Below are 19918 nucleotides of genomic sequence, written 5' to 3'. Positions count from 1 at the left end.
CTCATCCTCTTCTGCCCAGTTCCAGTGTGTTCCCAGAATACGGCATTCCCATATAAGGGCCTCAGCTGGGAATTCCCTTTCCTTCAATATCCCACATGTCATTTAAGTTTTATTTAAATAGAAGCCCTGCAGAACGACATTTTCTGACAACTTGATTTTAGTTTTCCAGAAACTCTATCTTGTCTATTTTAATAGTTCTTAATGTATTTGTTTATTGTCTCATCCCACTAAAAATTCCACAAAAGTAGGGAATTTGTCTATCCTGTTCATGGTTCTAAGCAACTAAAAAGATTTCTTGTGTGAATGAAAAAATTAATATTGGCTTGCACAGTAAAAACTAATACTTTTTCATTAACAACTACATCTTCTTTGCATTGCGATTATTGTCAAAACATTTGATGCCATATGAATGGAAATTTTTTCACTCATCCTCAAAATAAGATTGGTTTTCTTTTCCATTTAAACTCAAAGAGGGTCTAGAATTCAATAAAGTTTTAGAAATCACTGCATTTACTTCAATCTTTGTTTTTAAATACTAACTTAGGAACTGTAATGCTTATCCTTTATAGGTCAAGACCCACTCTTAAAAAAGAAAAGCTCTTCGCTAGCAGTGACAGTGTTATTGTTGTTGTTCAGTCGCAAAGTCAGGTCTGACTCTTTTTTTTTAATATAAATTTATTTATTTTAATTGGAGGTTAATTACTGCAACCCCATGGACTGCAGCACACCAGGCTTCCCTGTCCTTTACCATCTCCTGGAGCTTGCTCAAACTCACGTCCATTGAGTCAGTGATGCCATCCAACCATCTCATCCTCTGTTGTCCCCTTCTCCTTTTGCCTTCAATCTTTCCCAGCATCAGGATTTTTTCCAGTGAGTCAACTCTTCACATCAGGTGGTCAAAGTATTGGAGCTTTAGCTTCAGCATCAGTCCTTCCAGTGAATATTCTGTATTGATTTCCCTTAGGACTAACTGGTTTGATCTCCTTGCTGTCCAAGGGACTCTTAAGAGTCTTCTCCAGCACCATAATTAAAAAGAATCAATTCTTCAGTGCTCAAACTCTCACATCCATACCTTACTACTGGAAAAAACATAGCTTTGACTATATGGACTTTTGTCAGCAAATGATATCTCTGCTTTTTAATATGCTATGTGGGTCATAGCTTTTCTTCTAAAAGGAACAAGCATCTTTTAATTTCATGGCTACAGTCACCATCTGCAGTGATTTTGGAGCCTAAGATTTCTCAGTAAATCATAGACAAATACACCACAAGGATGATTTTGTCTACTCCAAATTAAAGCTTAAATGTTAAGATTTAAACTTAAATATACTTATTGAAGTGCAGTTCTAGATTATTTTTGTGGCATTGTTTAATGCAAAGCATATTAATAATATATATTCCATAAATTATGTGAATTCTTTCTTTAATTTATAACTTTGATTAATCATTTCTCTAACTCTGGACACTGAGATGGAAAATAAATTCTAGAAATGAGAATCTAGAAAACTTGAGTAAATTTTTAATTTAGTTTTTCTTCAACCAAAATTAAATCAACTAAAATAATCTGTCAATCATTAATTACACAATTCATGAAATTCAGAGCAATTTTTCATGATAACCTAAAGACTCATGAGCCCTTATAGAAACCAGAATTTGCTTAATAAAGATAACAACACAGGGTCATGCCAAATATCTCTCTTAATATGTGAAATAAATGTGTATTTCTCAACGTTGTCTCATTTTCACACCAAAGAACTGCTGCATCTGAGCACTATACACAGGACAACTAATATTCCACCCTAAAAAAGGCCTTTTTGGGCCAATATAGATGATGACTCGCACTGGTTTCATTAAAAAGTCAAATACCAAGGTGAAAAAATATATATACTTTTAAGGATTTTTTTTTCTCATAACTCCTCAGCGATGAAAAGTATTATTAACCAATATCACTTGTCTAGGATTGTTACAATAGGGTTGTTAATCCACAGGTAGGGCATTAGTCCAGTGAGGAAATAAATTGAATACAATCTTTTCAAACAAGATACTAATTTAAGGATACACATTTACAAATTTGCTGTCAAAATTTGTCATTTTTCTGAAAGAAATGAAGCATGGTTGAGAACAAGCGATTAAAACAAAGATGCAAAATCAGGCTATTTACAAAGTCATGTTATCACTAATCTTTGATTTCTAAGAATAATATTTGAGCTTTTAACTTGACATAATATGTGTTTTCTAACTCAGAAGTAGCCTTCAAATGGTGACAAAATATGATCATCAGTTCACTTCAGTTCAGTCGCTCAGTTGTGTCTTTGCGACCCCATGAATTAAAGCACGCCAGGCCTCCCTGTCCATCACCAACTCCCGGAGTTCACTCAGACTCAGTCCATCGAGTCAGTGATGCCATCCAGCCATCTCATCCTCTGTCATCCCCTTCTCCTCCTGCCCCCAATCCCTCCCAGCATCAGAGTCTTTTCCAATGAGTCAACTCTTCACATGAGGTGGCCAAAGTACTGCAGTTTCAGCTTTAGCATCATTCCTTCCAAAGAAATCCCAGGGCTGATCTCCTTCAGAATGGAATGGTTGGATCTCCTTGCAGTCCAAGGGACTCGAAAGAGTCTTCTCCAATACCACAGTTCAAAAGCATCAATTCTTCAGTGCTCATATGATCATAAATAGGAGTAAATAGGTGTGACTTTTGAAAAAATATATTCCAGTACTAAAAAGTCATTATATATTACCAAAGAATTGAGAAATAAATTAAATCAGATTCTTAAGTTGTTGTTTTCTTTCTGTAATATTTTTGACCAAAAAAAAAAAAAAAAGATTTCCTATTTCTAGAGAGTTATTTGCAAAATGCCTTCTATTTCACACTATTTGGTCAATGTTTATTTTTCTAGTGTTATGCAGCTTATGGGAAACAAATGAAATACTACATTTATTTGAATTTTTATTCAGTGTTGAGTTATACTCTTATACCTCAGCTAAATATTGTTTTGATATATTAAATGTAGACCTCTACACCCTCCTTTTATAGTCTTATCTGTCATTTGATTTTTTTCCAAGTCATTAGTCCTTCATTTCATTTTTTCTATCATGGCTTTAAATATCCAGTGAGACCCTATGATTTTTATCTGAACACTAATAAACCACTTCTTTGAAGCAGCTTCTACTATAGCCAGGAAGTCATAATAAGGATAATAAGTCTAATAAGTCATAATAAGGATAATGGAGCAATAGTCACTGTCTTCACCACCACATGATTCCTACCAGTCACAAGCACAGCTTCCTCAAGCCCCAGCACCGTCTCCATGTTAATAATGGTTAATGAACTAAAGTATTGAAGACACATACTCTCCGTTTGCTCAGGGATTTTGTATTGTATATGCTAATCATGTGAGAGAACTAGAGGAAGATGCAGTAGAAAAGGTTATGATTAAGAGTGTTATGTATTCTTCTTCTTTTTTTTTTCCTGATTTAAATAACTGCTGAGGCACAAACCAAGACCCAAGGGAGCTACAGAAATTTACACATTTACAAAACTGGGTTCCCACGAAGAGAAGTGTCTTGCAGGAAGAATGTCAGAATGAATATTTCCCATCACATTTGAAAAGGATACCAGTAAAAGAGGGGTTGGCAACAATGCTCTTGTACTTAGAAGAGCTACAGAAGGCTTCTAAAGAGCCACCGGAGTGCCAGGCAATTCTGATGATGGTGTGGTACAATTTGAAGGACTAGAGAAGGTCCCATATTACAAAATATACCTCCACCACTTAAAGGCTGATCTGCTGCTGCTGCTGCTGCTGCTGCTAAGTCGCTTCAGTCGTGTCCGACTCTGTGCGACCCCATAGACGGCAGCCCACCCGGCTGTCCCTTCCCTGGGATTCTCCAGGCAAGAACACTGGAGTGGGTTGCCATTTCCTTCTCCAATGCATGAAAGTGAAAAGTGAAAGTGAAGTCTCTCAGTCATGTCCAACTCCTAGCGATCCTGTGGACTGCAGCCTACCAGGCTCCTCCATCCATGGGACCTTCCTGGCTAGAGTACTGGAGTGGGGTGCCATTGCCTTCTCTGAGAGGCTGATCACTGCACCTTAAATTTATTCACTGGAAATACAACACTTTCCTTTATGAAGTCTTTTAAATCTGTAGTTGAGATTCAATACCAGTTAGTGAAACCACCTGTATCAGAAACCTTGTTTCCAAATGATGCTTGGGCTTTATTTTCAAGTTTCCTAAACTGGGCATTAGGAATGTATGGTTTTCAAAGTCTTAAGTGTGCTCGCTGTGCAGCCAGGTTCAGGAACCATTGTTATTATCTCCCATTAGGAAGCCAGCATGCTTAGGATTAGGGAATTCATAATAAGCCAGTCATAACTTGTACTTTAGAAAGGATGGTTGAGGGATTTCATTGGTGGTCTAGCGGTTAAGAATCTGCCTTGCAATGCAGGGGATGTGGATTCAATCCCTGGTCAGGGAACTAAGGTCCCACATGCTGTGGGGCAACTAACCCCAAGTACCACAATGAAAGGTCCCTCGTGACACAACAAAGATTCCATGTGCCGCAACTAAGACCTGATGCAGCTTAAAAAAAAAAAAAAAAAAAGCTTGTATTAAAAAAATGATTTAAAAAGGAAAAAAAAAGGGGGGGGATGGTTTGGTCAGTGAGAGTCCAGAAGACTAAAGGAAACCCTCAAGATTTAAGTAATGGCCCCAATTACCAAAATCAGTGACTTTAAGACTTTACATTGTCTTAATATATCCATCAATTTAATGTAATGGTATTTTGCTGAACGCTTAGAAAACTCATATGTGCCAAGTCTTATTCTGAGTACTCTACAAATATTCATTTATTTAATCTTCATAAAAACCCTATGATGTATGTTCTTTTATTAATATTTCCCCTGTTTTACAGATGAGGAAACTACAGCTAAGGTGAAGATATGAAGTCATTTACCCGAGCTATTAAGTGGATGAGCTTCACAACTCCATCTCCTAGTGCTGGGTCCTGTGACCGTTCAGATGGCAGGCTAGGCTCTGAGGAATCCAAGATGAATGGCTCAGAGGGAACTGTAGACTGCTGCTGCTAAGTCACTTCAGTCGTGTCTGACTCTGTGTGACCCCATAGACGGCAGCCCACCAGGCTCCCCCGACCCTGGGATTCTCCAGGCAAGAACAATGGAGTGGGCTGCCATTTCCTTCTCCAGTTCATGGAAGTGAAAAGTGAAAGTGAAGTTGCTCAGTCATGTCCGACTCTTTTCGACCCCATGGACTGCAGTCTACCATGCTCCTCTGTCCACGGGATTTTCCAGGCAAGAGTACTGGAGTGGGGTGCCATTGCCTTCTCCGCAGACTGACTAATGGAATACAACTGAGAAATCAGGTTCCCGCCATCAGAGCTTTAGGAAGAGAGGTCAAGATTTAGGTCTTGCCCAAGCAAATCCTGGCTGACTTTATCTCTCCTCATGCTACTCACCATCTTTGTAAGAATTCGTCACTTGGCTTACCAAATGCGTCTCCTTGGCTTCCCCGGTGCTTTTTGCTAGAAAATAAATGATAGGAAAGCTTGAATATACATTCAAGTGGAGTTGGTTTTATTTCCTTTTGAAATGGGATGTAACTGGATATTGGTTGTGATGATTCTAGAGATTCTCATTTTGGAGAAGGTATTGCCATAGGAGTAGGATTGGAATGGGTGCAGTCATCAATTTAATTCTTTATAGATCCAGCCTTGGTTTGCAAATGAGATGAGAGATGCAGCTGCAGGTGAGAGAGCACTCATTTAAAAAAAAAAACAAAAAACTTGGCAGACCACAGCTTAAAAGTGTCCACAGCTGTTTGAAATTGTGCTTTGCATATTTGCCTCTTTTGTTTTGCATGCTACTCCTGCTCATGGATTCAATGAGATAATTTACAAGAAGAATTTATAAGAAAATAAGTTGTTTTCTTTTTTATAAATCACTTTTTAATATTTGGGAAGAATTTTTTCCTGAGTCTCTCATGTTTCCTTAACTAGACTCTATCATTTGACTAATTCAGGGTATTTTATTTAATTGGTATCCTGATAAATGACATGACCTCTAAATTGGCAGAGTACCAGATTAAAAGATTTAGTTTAATGCTTTTCAATTACTTTACACTATTGTTACAATGGAGCAGCTTACCAGTTTAAATAGAGAGGGAAAAAATTACAACTGTTAACTAATGTCCTAAAAGCGATTTGGGCTATTAGCAGGTGGTGCTAATGGTAGGGCCTCACCTACCAACACAGGAAACATAAAAGATCTGGGTTAAATCCCTGGGTGGGGAAGATCCCCTGGAGGAGAAAATGGCAAACCACTCCAGTATTCTTGACTGGAGAATCCCACGGACAGAGAAGCCTGGCAGGCTACAGTCTGTGGGGTTGCAAAGAGTCATACACTGCTGAAGCAACTTACCATGCATCTTATAATTGCTTTAATGTTACTTAATTATATAATTCCTAATAATAGGAATATGTTTAGTGTGTCTTCATAAGTGAAAAAAAACTGTTTCTTGTTTTCATTGTTCTTGAACTATCATTATCTCTGATATTTATATAAATGAGGATTATTAAAGTGTATTAAAAATGCTGAAAAGACTGTCACTTTGCTAACATTATGGGACAGAAATTGTTTTTATTCCTATTTTTTAAATTAAGATATATGAGGCATGAGTGGATAACCTGCCCGTGGTTCCATAACCACTAATATTCAAAGCAAGGATTCTAACGTAGACATTCTGATTTTTAATTCCACCTACTTCATCACAGCTCTCTCTTGGAGCAGTTCTTGACATGGCCGCATTTAACTTAGAGGTGAAACTGGTGTTTCTCATATGCAATCTGATGGTCTCTGTGAGGAGAATTCGGTTCTTTAATATTTACCAATAATTTATTTCATTTCTTTTTCTCCTTAGGTACAGACTGTGAGTAGAGTGGTACATTTTGACATTTGATTTTGGACACTATGATTTGTAAAACTGGAGGCAATAGTCAGACTTTTCCCATTTCCATGTAGTTTGTGGAATTGAATCTGTCTGCCATTTAAAAGGATATTTTTTGTGTGTTTCTCTCTCTATATATATTTGTTTTGTAAGAGAAATAGAGACTTCCAGTTAATAGGAATCTTGGTGAAGACCAAATGAGATAGCATGCAAAGCATCTGGCAAAATGTATCACTTACAAAGTAGGTACTGAAAAAAATGCTACTTCTCTTTTCTTTCCTGCCTGCTCTGCTGCTATATTTTAAATTCTGGACACTGACAGTTTTATGTAACTGCTATAAAATCTGAGGGGAACTGAAACTGTCAGTTTAATTCATGGGCGTTGGTTATCGTCATGATGGTATTTCAGGCCCCAAATATGTAGCATACATATATTTGTTAGCTGCAGTAAAACAGAAGGAAATCCAAATATCTGGATATTATTTACTAATCATGGTACCCATTTCTGGCTGTGGTGGGCAATCTTATTTCTATTACCTAAAACTGTATTTAAAGCAAACATTTTCCCAATTGCTGATTATAGAATATAGCTTGAGCCAGCCTCCAGACCTTTGTATATCACTCCATGTTATTCATATGTGTTCCTGATCTCAATACGATCTTCAATATGCTTAACTGTATGCTCTGCATTACAGTGAAATGCCTTTATAAGTTGATCTTAAAATATATTTAAATAATGTTATTAATCTTATGGGAAGGCAATAAATTGTTACTAATTTGGATTGCTATCCAGTTATTCTCCTTCTAAAGATGTAGGATCTGATGCACAGGGTGATAAATTTTATTGAGGTCATATGGAATCCATGAGTATAACTTGTGAAATACATTGAATTTCCCAAATAAATAATATGATGAGTATTCCTTATCATTTCATTACATAAATAAAAATGAATTTTGCTCAGCTTTCATATGTGCTTGTATTTAAAGAAATGAAGTAAAGTTTTGTATGTTTAAAGTATTTAATACTTAAATATATGACTAGATCAAACAGAAGAATTTTAAAACCTGAATCACTTATTTTCCACTTTCTCTTTCAGATATAATAGAATTTGATATCCATATATATATGTTGTTGTTCAGTTGCTCAGTTGTGTCCAACTCTTTGCAACCCTGTAGACTGCAGCACACCAGGCTTACCTGTCCTTCACCATCTCCCAGAGTTTGCTCAAACTCGTGTCCATTGAGTTAGTGATGCCATCCAACCATCTCATCCTCTGTCATCCCCTTCTCCTCCTGCCTTCAATGAGTCAACTCTTTGCATCAGGTGGCCAAACTATTGGAGCTTTAGATTCAGCACCAGTCCTTCCAATAAATATTCAGGACTAATTTCCTTTAGGATGGACTGGTTGGATCTCCTTGCAATCCAAGGGACTCTCAAGAGTCTTCTCCAGCACCACAGTTCAAAAGCATCAATTCTTTGGTGTCCTGCCATCTTTATGGTCCAACTCTCACCAAGTCTGTACATGACTACTGGAAAAACCATGCATGTGTGCCAAGTCAGCTTCAGTCGGGTCCGACTCTTGCCCACCCCATGGACTGCAGCCCACCAGGCTCCTCTCTCCATAGTATTTTCCAGGTAATAATACTGGAGTAGATTGCCATGCTCTCCTCCAGGGGATCTTCCCCACCCAGGGATTGAGACCGAATCTCTTCAGTCTCCTGCGTTGGCAGGTGGGTTCTTTACCACTACTGCCACCTGGGAAGCAGAGGTGGAAAAACCATAGCTTTGACTATACAGACGCTTGTCGGCAAAGTGCTATCTCTGCTTTTTAATATGCTATCTGATACATGCACACACACATATCTGGCTCCTAAATCTGTGCTAGACAGCTGTCGATTTTTATTTAATTTTATTTTTGCCACATAACGTATCTTTCATCATCTACTTGGGGTAATTGTATACAACTTTTCTTCTTGAGATCTGTCCCATTGTCCCTCCCTCTTCTGTGAGGGACACTCCCAGCTCCAAAAGTAGAGTGTATCACCCAGGCCCAGCCAACCATAATCCTCAGGCCCAGCTAATGGGTGCAGTGGTAGATACTATCAGGATCTGGAATTTTAGTTTATTCTACTTACAAGTTAGTAAGTTGTTCTGTTGCTATTTCATAGAGGCCAGCAGAAGACACAAGATTTCTGGGTCAGAGACAGAGAACATTATAACTCAGGGTACAGCCGGTAAGCAACATGATTAGCAATAGTTCATCTGTCCTTGATTCTCATGGGGGTGAGGCAGTGTGAGCCCAAATGGATGCTGTGCAGTGATGGGCCTGGGTCACAGATGAGGAACACTGATCTTGGGGAAACCATCGAATTGTAGTAAGCAGTAATCGAGCCTTCTCTTTGCCTTTACTCAAGATCGCTTGCTAAAAACAAAACTCTGAGAAATAATCTAGGTAAAATTGGTCAGTGCCTCGTATTCTTGCATACCCAGCAAGGAACACGGAGGATGAGGGACACATGGAGACATGCCTCTCAACAGATAAATGATCTGAGTCTAATCAGGGAGAAGCATTTGTACTCTTTCCCCTGAAATTTGAACCTGGAAAAATATCATTTCAGTTTTCTGCAGCTGTCTGTAATTACGCAGGAATAGCCAATCTGAGAATAGAGCCAAGATTGTGAAAGTCAGAGATGAGAAAAGGAAACTGAAAAAAAATATATTGTACTGAGTTACAGATCAAGTACACCATGAGTTCTTCGTTAAGAATTTTCAGTTATGTGAGCTAGTTAGGTTTTCATTCCAGTTTGGCATTCAACATGGGTTGTCTCATGATATCAGGTAAAGGAGGTATTATCGTCCTGATCTTACAGATGAGCACAATCTGAGTATGGAGATTACCTTGCCCATCATCACCCAATGAAGAAAGCAGAGCTACAGCTGCTGATGGCAAACTCCATGCTCTTAGCAGTTAAACTGGTAGTTCTCACACTTTTAAGTACTTTAGAAATACCAAGGTTCATCCCAGACCTAATGAATCAAGGTCTCTAACATAGAGCTTAGAGAATATGCATTTTCATAAGTTCTTGGGTGATTCTGATGCAGGGCTGTGGGCCACTTGTTAAGAAATGTTTGCTTTGGAAACAGATGTAATTTCAAGGATACAGCTGGCTGCCTGACCTTCTGATACTACGTCCTTATTAAAAACCCTTGCTTCTGGAAAATAACACCCGAAGCCTTGTCAGTGAGGTAAACTACAAATCAAAAGAAATCCTTTTCTGAGAAAAGCTCTATTGGGAGAGGTGAGGAAAGTTAAAAAAAGAGTAGTAGGCTGAAGGGAGAAGCATTAAGAAATGGGAACTTAAAAATGAAAAGGAGGTGGTGGGCAGAGGTTTGAAGCTCTATTTCACCAATTATTACCTAAGAAATTTCTTTTGGCTTCATTAATTAGGTTGTGTGTGTTTAAGTTCAGATTCCACACAGAGTTTATATAGAAGGAGACCTGAGAGTCTATTGCAAAAGATGTGTAGACATCTGCTTGATTGGCTAGTTACAGTGGCTCACTGGACATGAAGGAGGATGTTTAACTTAATTATTGACTTTGAATAGACATTTTGCCACTGCTAATAATATTAGCTAGATTAATGAATTGTTCAAGGGTTATAGAGACAGAACACTATTGAGAGTTACTGTTCATCAATATTTGGACAACCTTTCCTAGAAGACTCTTGCCAGTCACATGTGTTATTGTAAAATATTTTCCTGCTTGCCTATGATGTCTTAGAATTTTTTTCTCTCCCTCTTTAAATGAAGTATTAGTTGTCTTTTGATACAGATATTATTGTGAAAGCCAGAACTTTTTCTGTACATGTTATTCTACAGTATCTCCATAGTATGTCTTCTTCCAAGTGGACTCTGATACATGGTAAGTCTTTCTTAAATTTTTAAGGCTGGGAGCACTGGAGGTCATCATCTGTGTCTGGTCTGGGCAGGTAGGTGCTGAGGAGGGGCATAGAGTCAAATTCTACTGCAGAGATAATGTGGTAGCTGATGGCATTCCCTATTTCTCATTTTCTTTTATATTTTTTGTCCAATCAAAACAGAAGACTTGAATCAGTCTGGCTTAAAGAGGTATTTATTTTTAGAGTTTTAAGCTCATTATTATTCCAAAGAATTTTAGAAGCATGCCTGTAATCTCAGCCTTAAATAAGTATAATATTTCCAGCTTTAGGCCAAGAAGATTGCATTTGATATATGTTTTGACAATAGTTAAGTTCATCATCAAAGTGAATGTTTTACCAAAGGGCTTTTAAAAGCTGTAACTTCCTTTGCAATGATGTTTTTCTCCACCCAACAGTTTGACAAGCAGGTGTTTTGATATTTTTGTTTGAACTAGTTGCTTCTGTTCACATGCTTTCTCAACTATATCGTCATTGCAGAAACATTATCCTTTTTCTTATGGGTAAAATCAGTAGCTGGATTCTGCTTCCAGAAGTACACTTACCCCATCTCTAGATAGTCAGCAAAGCAGTAAATAATCACTTACAACATTATCTCAGCACTTGCCTCGCTCTTGGAAGCCATGTAACAATCCTGAACCTCTCTGCCTTCTTTTAACACCAACAAATGAAAAGTGTTCAGTGAAAAGCAAGATACTCATCTGAATATGTGGAAGAGGTTCTTATGAGCTCAGAGGTGTATGGTGCAACGAGAGAGCAGCTTTGTGATACCTTGTTTTTAAAGCACACAACACTGTAACAATTATGTGATTGCCTATCAGTCATAACAATTAAGGATCTAACCTGTCTGATGTGGCACACTGGAATAAAGAAGGGATGAGCAAGATAAGATTGGCAACACATAACCCTTCTAATGAAGCATTTTTTCAAACACTGATATGAGTATGTCATCTCTATTAGTTGTTTAGAATAAACTGGGAATATATCACAATTTTTTAAAATTTATTTTCTATATTGTTCTCCAGGAGAACTCCTTGCTTTTTTATTTCTCAAGCCCAAACTATACATTCAGCATTTTTCAATCGTCACTGTTAAATTGGATGAGGCATCAAAGATTTTCAAATGTGATCCTATCTTGGGGTATTGTGGGAGAAGATGACCTCAGACATTCCACCCTGAAAACACGGAGGTCTCCAGGAAAGAGAGAGCGTGGACATTAAACTGATACATTTTATGTTCCTCCATAAATCATGTTTCATTGCCTTGTCTCACCCTGAGGTGAGGCTCATCACCAACTTCTAGGCCATGCGAAAAGGCTTGGAAATAAAAGGAGGCTGTGGGGGTGGGGGTTGCACAGAGATTTGCCAAATTCTTTTTCTCCTGCCTCAATATATTAATGTGTGCATGCTCAGTCGCTCAGTCACGTCTGACTCTTTGCGACCCCATGAACTGCAGCTGCCAGGCTCCCCTGTCCATGGAATTTTCCAGGCAAGAATACTAAAGTGGGTTGCCATTTCCTACTCCGGGGCTTTTCCCAACCCAGGGATGAAACCCACATCTCCTGCATTGGCAGGCAGATTCTTTACCTGGGAAGCCATCACAGGCTAAAACTAACTGCATCCCTATTACACTAGAGGAAAAGCATAGGGCTTGAGTCCTTTAGTCTTAGCAACACGTCAAAGGCTAATCAATCTAAAGGACTCAAGTCCTATGCTCTTTGTCTAATGTAACAGGGAGGCAGGGTGTATGGAATGTTTTTGATGAGTGAGGTTGACCTTTGTCAGGAGAAATGCAAAAGACCTGAGACAAAGCCACAGAAAAATTTACCAGCCCGAGGAGATCCTGAGGGTCACCAGTCTAGAGCCACTGGATTCCCTCTGGTCACTGAGCCAAGAGGCTCACCAAGAGGCTGCCTGCTGTGGCAAGGCCAGGCCACTGCTTGGCAGAGGCAGAGTCTTGGCAGAGACCCCAGACTGGGAGGCTATATGAGGACCCCTAAGACCCTGAGAGGGCTGTAGCCCAAAGGAGTTGAAGCATGACCCTCGCCAAGGTGAGAAGTCAGATCACAGGCTCCAGAAGCTGCAGATTGAAACAAACTGCAACCAGGATCATCCCAGTGGACAAATGCCCTCTTCCCAGAGATCAAAGGGCAGACAGGACCCCTTTCCCAAGGACCCCACCTCATTCCCTCCTCCATTAGGATACGAAGCCTCTCCCAGTTCACTCTAAAGCCACTTTTAAGATAACAAAAGAGGAACGGGAACCCAGCGAAGAGACTATTGAAACATGTTTAAATAAAATTTTGAAATTATCTGAAAATGGCTAAATTATCAGCTCAGCTGGATGTTTGAACAGTTATTTAATTTTTCGTCCCAGCTAACCGGCTGGAAAGGGCTTGGATGGTCAGATGAATTAAAACAAAAAGAACAGAATGTTTTCTCTGCACATCGGAGTTATGAATTCAATTTGCTACCTTGCTATAGCTTTTAAAAATAGTGAAAAAGCAACAGTTCAGCTATTTTTAATCATACTGAGATTACGTGTAGAACTGTAAAGCCTAGAGTTACAAGGCAGTTGAAGGTATTTGAAGCCCACAATCCCCCCACCCTGGTTCTGGAATCACTGCTTGGAAAATACTCCTTTTCCCTTATTTTGCTGTGAAAATAAAATGTTTAAAAAAAAAAAAAAACACTCCTTTAGTACCTTCTTAAATTCTTCCAGGGATGGAAACGGCCATCACTGAAAAAAGCACAAAATATGTCTTTCTGTACCATTTTTCTAGACTCCACATAGATGCATTACTATATGCTAGTTTTCTCTTTTTTACTTACTTCACTCTGTATGACAATCTCTAGGTCCATCCACATCTCTGCATATGGCACAATTTCATTCCTTTTTATGGCTGAGTAATAGTCCATTGTGTATATGTACCACATCTTCTTTATCCATTCCTCTGCTGATGGACATTTAGGTTGTTTCCATGTCCTGGGCATTGTAAATAGTCCTGCAATGGACATTGGGGTGCATGGATCTTTTGGAATTATGGTTTTCTCCAGGTATATGCCCAGGAGTGGGATTGCAATGAAGTAGATGGCTGGTGAGGGCCTACTGTATAGCATGGGTGGGGGGCGGGGAAGGAGGGGTACAATCTGTTTCTAAGACATGTATTGAGGTCACCTTAAAAATGCACCCCAGTATACATTAGGTGAGACAAATACTATTTGATTCCACTTACACAAGGTACCTAGAATAGTCAAATTCATAGAGTCGGGAAGTCCATCAGTAGAAGCAATGGGCCAGAGGATGGGGGTGGGTGGGAAGGTGGGATGAGGAGTTAGTGTTTCCTGGGGACAGAATTGCCATTTAGGAAGGTGAGATGATGAGAGTTGCATAACAACATGATGCCATCAGAATGGTCCAGTTAAATATGGTTAAGATAGTATGTTTTCTATTGTGTGACTTTTCCACAATTAAAAATATTTTAAAACATCTTTCTTCTTTTAAGTTGAGACCTGATTTTTTGTATTTCCTTTATCCATTGCCCTTTGCAACATCTTTAGGACATCACTTTTTCCCTTTCCACTACCTTTCCCTGGGATGTAAATTAGCAATTACTTACTCCCACAGCAAAGTCTGAGGTCATAAATGAGGGCAGCCAGTAGTTTAATCTGTGAGACATTGTGATATCATCTAGTTCGTCTGGTAACCACAGCAAACTACAGAGAGTGCAACCATAGGGGAAGAAGTACACTTTTTCCTATTCATACTGACTCAGTTTTTTTCTTTCTCGGAACTAACAGACTTCAAAAAAAATAGGTAAAGTTATAACCTCAATCTTGGTAAAAATTCCAAAGGTAATCAGAAATCTTACTTTTTAATATCTAAATGAAACATAGAGCAACTAAGCCAATATGTGTGTGTCTTGAAGTAATCTGTTGAAACAGGAAGATTCAAATTGCAAAGTCAGACAACTTGCAACAACATAATACATTTGTTTATTTAGTTAATATTACAATGGAAACAGGTTAAGAGCACTAGATTTGTGTCCTCAGAAGAGGATAATGATCAAGACTTTTACTTGTAAATTTCACTGTCCTTAACTATTAAAAATCTATTTTCCAAAGGAGTAATAATATGCATGATTTTTAAATGACAGATCTAAACTTTCAAATTTATGACCAAAAGCATATTTGTTCATTAAATAAAACTTTAAAGGACATTGTAACTCCTGGTTACTGCTTTCAGGAAAGCACAATGTTCTCGAAGCAAATATACACAAAACATCTTTCCATAGTGATTTTCAACCATTGTGTATCATGTTGATGTAGGAACCTGAGAACCCCAGATGTTGAGAACTCCTGAGTGTTGTAATACACTCTGGTTTACTGAAACAGTCACAAACATGTATTTAATGCCTACTATGTATAAGCCAGCAATCTAAAGCAACCCAGGTAATACAAAGAAGTAAAATTATTGGTTTTTGCCCTGCTCAGGCTTCCAATGAAATTGGTCAGATAAAACACAGACACAAATTAATTTATTTTCAATGTCTTCAAAAGAAGTGCCGGTACTACCTAGATTGTATGTTAGAATCACCTATGCTGCAAACCTAGAAGAAGCAGGTACACAAGCAAGGACGTCCTCAGTGCCTGCTAAAGTCTATCTGAATCAGGCTGTGGAGTTCCAAGTTTGAGGGGAGGCTATTTGAACCCTCATATCTAAAAGTATTCTAGCCAGTCTCACACCTGTTGTTTGGCAACTGCTTCATGGACTTATGACAAGGGAGCAAGATAAATGTATCTAGTATGTGAGTCTATTTTGATTTGAATATATGTATATATATACATATATATATTCAAATCATATGTCGGGTGATGTTGAAAGCTGGGACTTTCCACTCTGCATGGGAGGAGGCTAAACCACATTATTTAAAACAAGAGACTACATAAGAAAAGTAGGAACAACTCTGCAAACTTCACTGACGACAAGCCAAAACAGAAAGGCTAGAGGAAAGAATCAGAGAAGAGGGCCTAGCAAAAAGGAGAGGTTTTGAGGGGACCTTGGGGGTCCCCTGCCACCTCCGGGCCGGCCCCACCGCCAATATTCTGAAGAAAAGGCCCTGGGCTAGGGCAAGTAGAGAAAAGGAAAGCAGAGACCACGTTTTTCAAACACCACAAATAAATAAATAAATGTTAAGCAAGAGAATAACTTATTAGGCACCGCTTGAAAGGCAGCAGCCCTCAGGGGTCGGGCAGGCCGCACCCTCTAGCCTGTAGGTGGCGGTGACACGGTCGGGATGGGCCGAGACTGGGAAGGCATCACCCGAGGTCCCCGCCCGGTGCCTGCTGTGACTCTTGGATGGGCACCTCCAGGAGCTAGGGTGAGGGAGAAGGCCGAGTGGAGCTGCACCCACGCTCCCGGGCGTCCCCCGGGGCAAGCGCACCCTGTCCCGCCTGGCCCCGGAAGCCCCCCTGCGCTTGGTTTTTGAAACCAAAAGCGCCCTTTGTGAACCAGGCCAGGAGGGTGACTTCCATTAAAGCCTTCCTCCCCTATCAAACTCCGGAATCTTTTTTAAAACCCCTAGTCACTTGTTCTCAGCTCCTTTTTGCTCCAAAGAGGGGGTCTGGATAGGATCGCAGAATGCCTGGGGGGCTCGAGGCGCGGGACCGATTATACTAAGCACCTGGCTCCGCTCTGGGTGGATGGGGAGTCGGGGGTAGGTTTGGGGATGGGATGCGCGCACCTTCCTTCACTCGAGAGTGAGAGGAAAGACCCGCTGCCTAGATCCTTCTCCAGTCCGAGTTCCCTGAAAAGAGGGCTGCGGAGAGGGAGAGCGAGGGTTCGCCAGGCTCCGCTAGGGGCATCAGGCAGAAACCTGGCGAGCGAGGGGCGCCTCAGGGCGCGGCTGAGGGCGAGCTGGGTTTTCCCGAGGGAAACCTGTGGCGGTAACCTTGGCTCAGCTTAAACAGAAACAACGGCTGACGGGGCTGAGGGTCCGGCCGAGTTGGAGACGTTTATAAGTTCACGACCTGCACCTGCAGGACCGGGCGGAAAGAAAGACCGAAATTGCCTTGGGCGGGGGGAGCATAGAGGGATGCAAAGATGCAAGCGCAGGGGAGGAAGAAGCGGAAGAGGGGCCCGCTAGTCTTCCAGCTTATAAACAAAGCTCCGGGTCCACGTTGTCTCGCGCCTTTCCCGAGTCTCCACCCGAAGCGCACAGTGGGCCCGAAGGCCCCACTTTTATTCTCGCACCCCGACGCCGGGGGTCCTTTCGCCTCTCGCATCTGGCCTCCCATTCTCCTCATCCTCCCCTTCTCTGGGCTCAAGGCCCCCCGGCTCGGACCCGGGGCTCAGAGGGTCGTGATCCTGGACGTGCAGGTGCCATTACGGAAGACGCCGCCGGACTCCAGGTTCTCGGGCTGGAAGTCCTCCACGCTGTAAGCGCGGCTCTTGAGGGCCGTGGCATAGTAGTCGACCGGCTCCTCGGCGGCGTTGTCCATCCAGCTGAGGCAAAGGATGCGCTGGAAAGAGCGCTTGAAGTTGTCTGAAAGGAAGCCGTAGAGGATGGGGTTGGCGCAGCTGTTGGCGTAACCGAGGATGACCGACAGCTGGCTCACCGTGGCGTCGTCCTGCTCCGCGAACACGTTGACGAGCTGCACCACATAGAAAGGCATCCAGCAGATGACAAACACCATCACCACCATCATCACCATCAGGGTGATCTTGCGCTCCGAGCGCTTGCGCTGCTGCCAGCCGGCCTTGAGGGCCACCATGCGCATTTTGGCGATGATGAGCACGTAGCACAAGCAGATGGCCCCGACGGGCAGCAGGAAGCCCATGAGGAAAGTGTACAACACGAAGCCCACCAGCCAGCGCTGGGCGGGCTCGGGCATGAGCATGTTGCAGGCCACCGTGCCGTCGCTGTTGGCCGCCGTGCGCGAGAAGACCACGATGGGCAGAATGACGAGCAGCGACAGCACCCACACGCCCAGATTCACCACCTTGGCCACGGTGGGCCGGCGGTAGCGTGCGGCCTTGATGGGGTGCACCACGGCCACGTAGCGGTCCACGCTAAGCACAGTCAGACAGTAGATGCTGGTGAACATGTTGACTGCGTCCACGCTGAGCACGAGGCGGCAGAGTAGCGCGCCGAAGGGCCAGTGGCGAAGCAATGTGGAGGTGACCAGGAAGGGCACGCTGAGCATGAGCAGCTCATCGGCGATGGCCAGGTTGAGGATGTAGATGTTGGTGGCCGTCTTCATCTTGGCGTAGCGCAGGATCACGTAGATGACCATGGAGTTCCCACAGAGCCCCACCAGGCACACCACGGAGTAGATGAAAGAGATGAGGATAGCGCTGCCCTGGCCCTCGCTCAAGGTCCCGTTCTGGGACGCGTTTCGCCCCGGTTCTTCCATCCCGTCTGCAGCGCCGGCCCCGGGGCCCCTGCTGCCGCCGCCTTCGCCGCAGCTGCCTGGGCTGGGGCTAGGAGAGGAGGGAGAGGAGGCGGTGCCATTGGGGAACATCTCAGCTGATGGGGGCCGGTGGGGCTGCCGGGGCTAGGACGTTCTCCGGGCGACCCCCGCCGCTGGCGCCCTCACTCGGCACCCCGGCGGTCCGCCCGTAGCTCGCAGTCACCCGGCGCCTGGGGGAAGCGCTCAGCGACTGCAGGAAGCGCAGCTCCACCGCGGCCGGCGGAGCGCATCGCCCGGCAACTGCCGGTGCGCAGCCGCTCGCCGCTCCTGGGCGCCTGGGCACACGCGAGCGTGGAGAGGGGAGGCCGGGAGACTGGAGCCCGGAGCGGCACAGCCATTAACTGCCGCGGCTGTGGGCTGGCGAATGATTAATAGCCACCACCAGCGCGTCAGCAGCTACGAAAAGGGAGGGGGGCGGGGGGCGGAGAAAGCGAGGAAGGTAGGCGATAGAGGTGTCTTATCACCCTTCGCCCAATTTTTCCTTCCCAGTTTTGAGCTCCAGTCGATTAGAGCAGCTCCTTCCGGGTTCCCCTTTACCCATCCTTCAGGGAGACCTGAGGGGTGCCTCCGCTTTCCTGGAGGGTGGGTGGGGAACAAAGCTGTAGATGCTGTCCCATCCCACCGGGCTCCTAGCCAAAGCAAAGCGTGAAGCCGACCTTAGGCACAGATGATGTCTGGAGTTCATCTCAGTTTCTCTCAGTTGCCGCCCCGCCCTGAGGGACCCCCAACTCCACGCGGATCCAATCGTCCGGAGCCCTAGCCACCGCCTCCCACCCCGCACCGCCCCCGCCTGCCCTTCCCCTCAGACCCGCTGCGGAATTCCTTACCCAGGGCGCGCTGTCTCCAGACCGACGCGCAGCTGGCCCGTGCAAAGTGCCGGTTCGGTCTGGTAAGCGCGGTGACGTTCTCCGTGCGGTCCCTCTCCTTTCTTGGGGCGGGACCCCAGCACAGGCGCCCACTCAGACTCCGAAGAGTCGCGGAAACTGACCCTAAGCCGCGAGCACGAGGAGGAGGAAGGACCGCAACCTTGCGTTAGGGGCTTCTGCCTTATAACCCCGCAGGCAGCTCTTGGCGGGCGGGAGTGTTCCGGGGCCCGGAGAAAACCCACTGCGAATCTCTTAATACAGCTGGTAGTGCCCAGAGCCCCCTGCGTCTGCCGAGCAACAGCGACTGCCGAAAGGAGGACGCGCTGCTGGGAGCGGAGGAGCCGGAGCCTAACCGCTCTCCCGCCCTCCCCCATCCAAACGTGCCAGGCGCGGTATTGAAAATCCATCTAGGTGTTCGCTGGGGATAGATACGGCTGCGCCGCCTGAAAGGCTCCGCCCGCGTCCCTGCTGTACTTTGTACCCTGTAGAGTCGGCGGGCCCAGGGGAGGAGAGTGTGAAGGCCTGGGCGAGCAGGGGTGCCATTCGGGGTCCGGCCGTGCAGGTGATCGGACCTGTCACCAACTCCAGGAACAGCAGGAGGACGGACCTTGTTCAAGACTTTCCGTGAAATACCTAAAATTTCAGCCTTTTTTGAGCCCCCTG

General features: G+C 43.4%; 1 protein-coding gene across 2 annotated transcripts; it reads right to left on the bottom strand.

The window, feature by feature from the left end:
- Positions 1-14897: 14897 nt before the first annotated feature.
- On the bottom strand, positions 14898-19650 carry SSTR1 (somatostatin receptor 1). Of its 2 annotated transcripts, XM_070358766.1 has the most exons (2): positions 19217-19650; positions 14898-18399 (listed from the first exon to the last, which is right to left on the bottom strand). In XM_070358766.1, the coding sequence occupies exons 1-2, from the start codon at positions 19627-19629 to the stop codon at positions 17268-17270; spliced, it is 1545 nt and encodes a 514-aa protein (XP_070214867.1). In that variant the 5' UTR covers positions 19630-19650; the 3' UTR covers positions 14898-17267. The 2 variants fall into 2 exon arrangements, with proteins under 2 accessions (XP_070214867.1, XP_014335777.1); XM_014480291.2 differs by lacking the exon at positions 19217-19650 and having other exon boundaries at positions 14898-19117.
- Positions 19651-19918: the final 268 nt, after the last annotated feature.

This window comes from Bos mutus, chromosome 21 (genome assembly GCF_027580195.1).
Source record: "Bos mutus isolate GX-2022 chromosome 21, NWIPB_WYAK_1.1, whole genome shotgun sequence".
Lineage (NCBI taxonomy): Eukaryota > Metazoa > Chordata > Mammalia > Artiodactyla > Bovidae > Bos > Bos mutus.
The sequence above is the reverse complement of the archived record's forward strand: the minus strand, read 5'-3'. Positions and strand labels throughout refer to the sequence as shown.

What these genes read in the sequence shown, in the direction of transcription:
- SSTR1 (XM_070358766.1), bottom strand. Translation starts at nt 19,629, where the DNA reads ATGGGGGAGGGCGGGAGAGCGGTTAGGCTCCGGCTCCTCCGCTCCCAG. An exon ending in CTGGAGACAGCGCGCCCTGG is followed by an intron (nt 18,400 to 19,216) that starts GTAAGGAATTCC and finishes CTCCTCTCCTAG; the next exon opens with CCCCAGCCCAGGCAGCTGCG.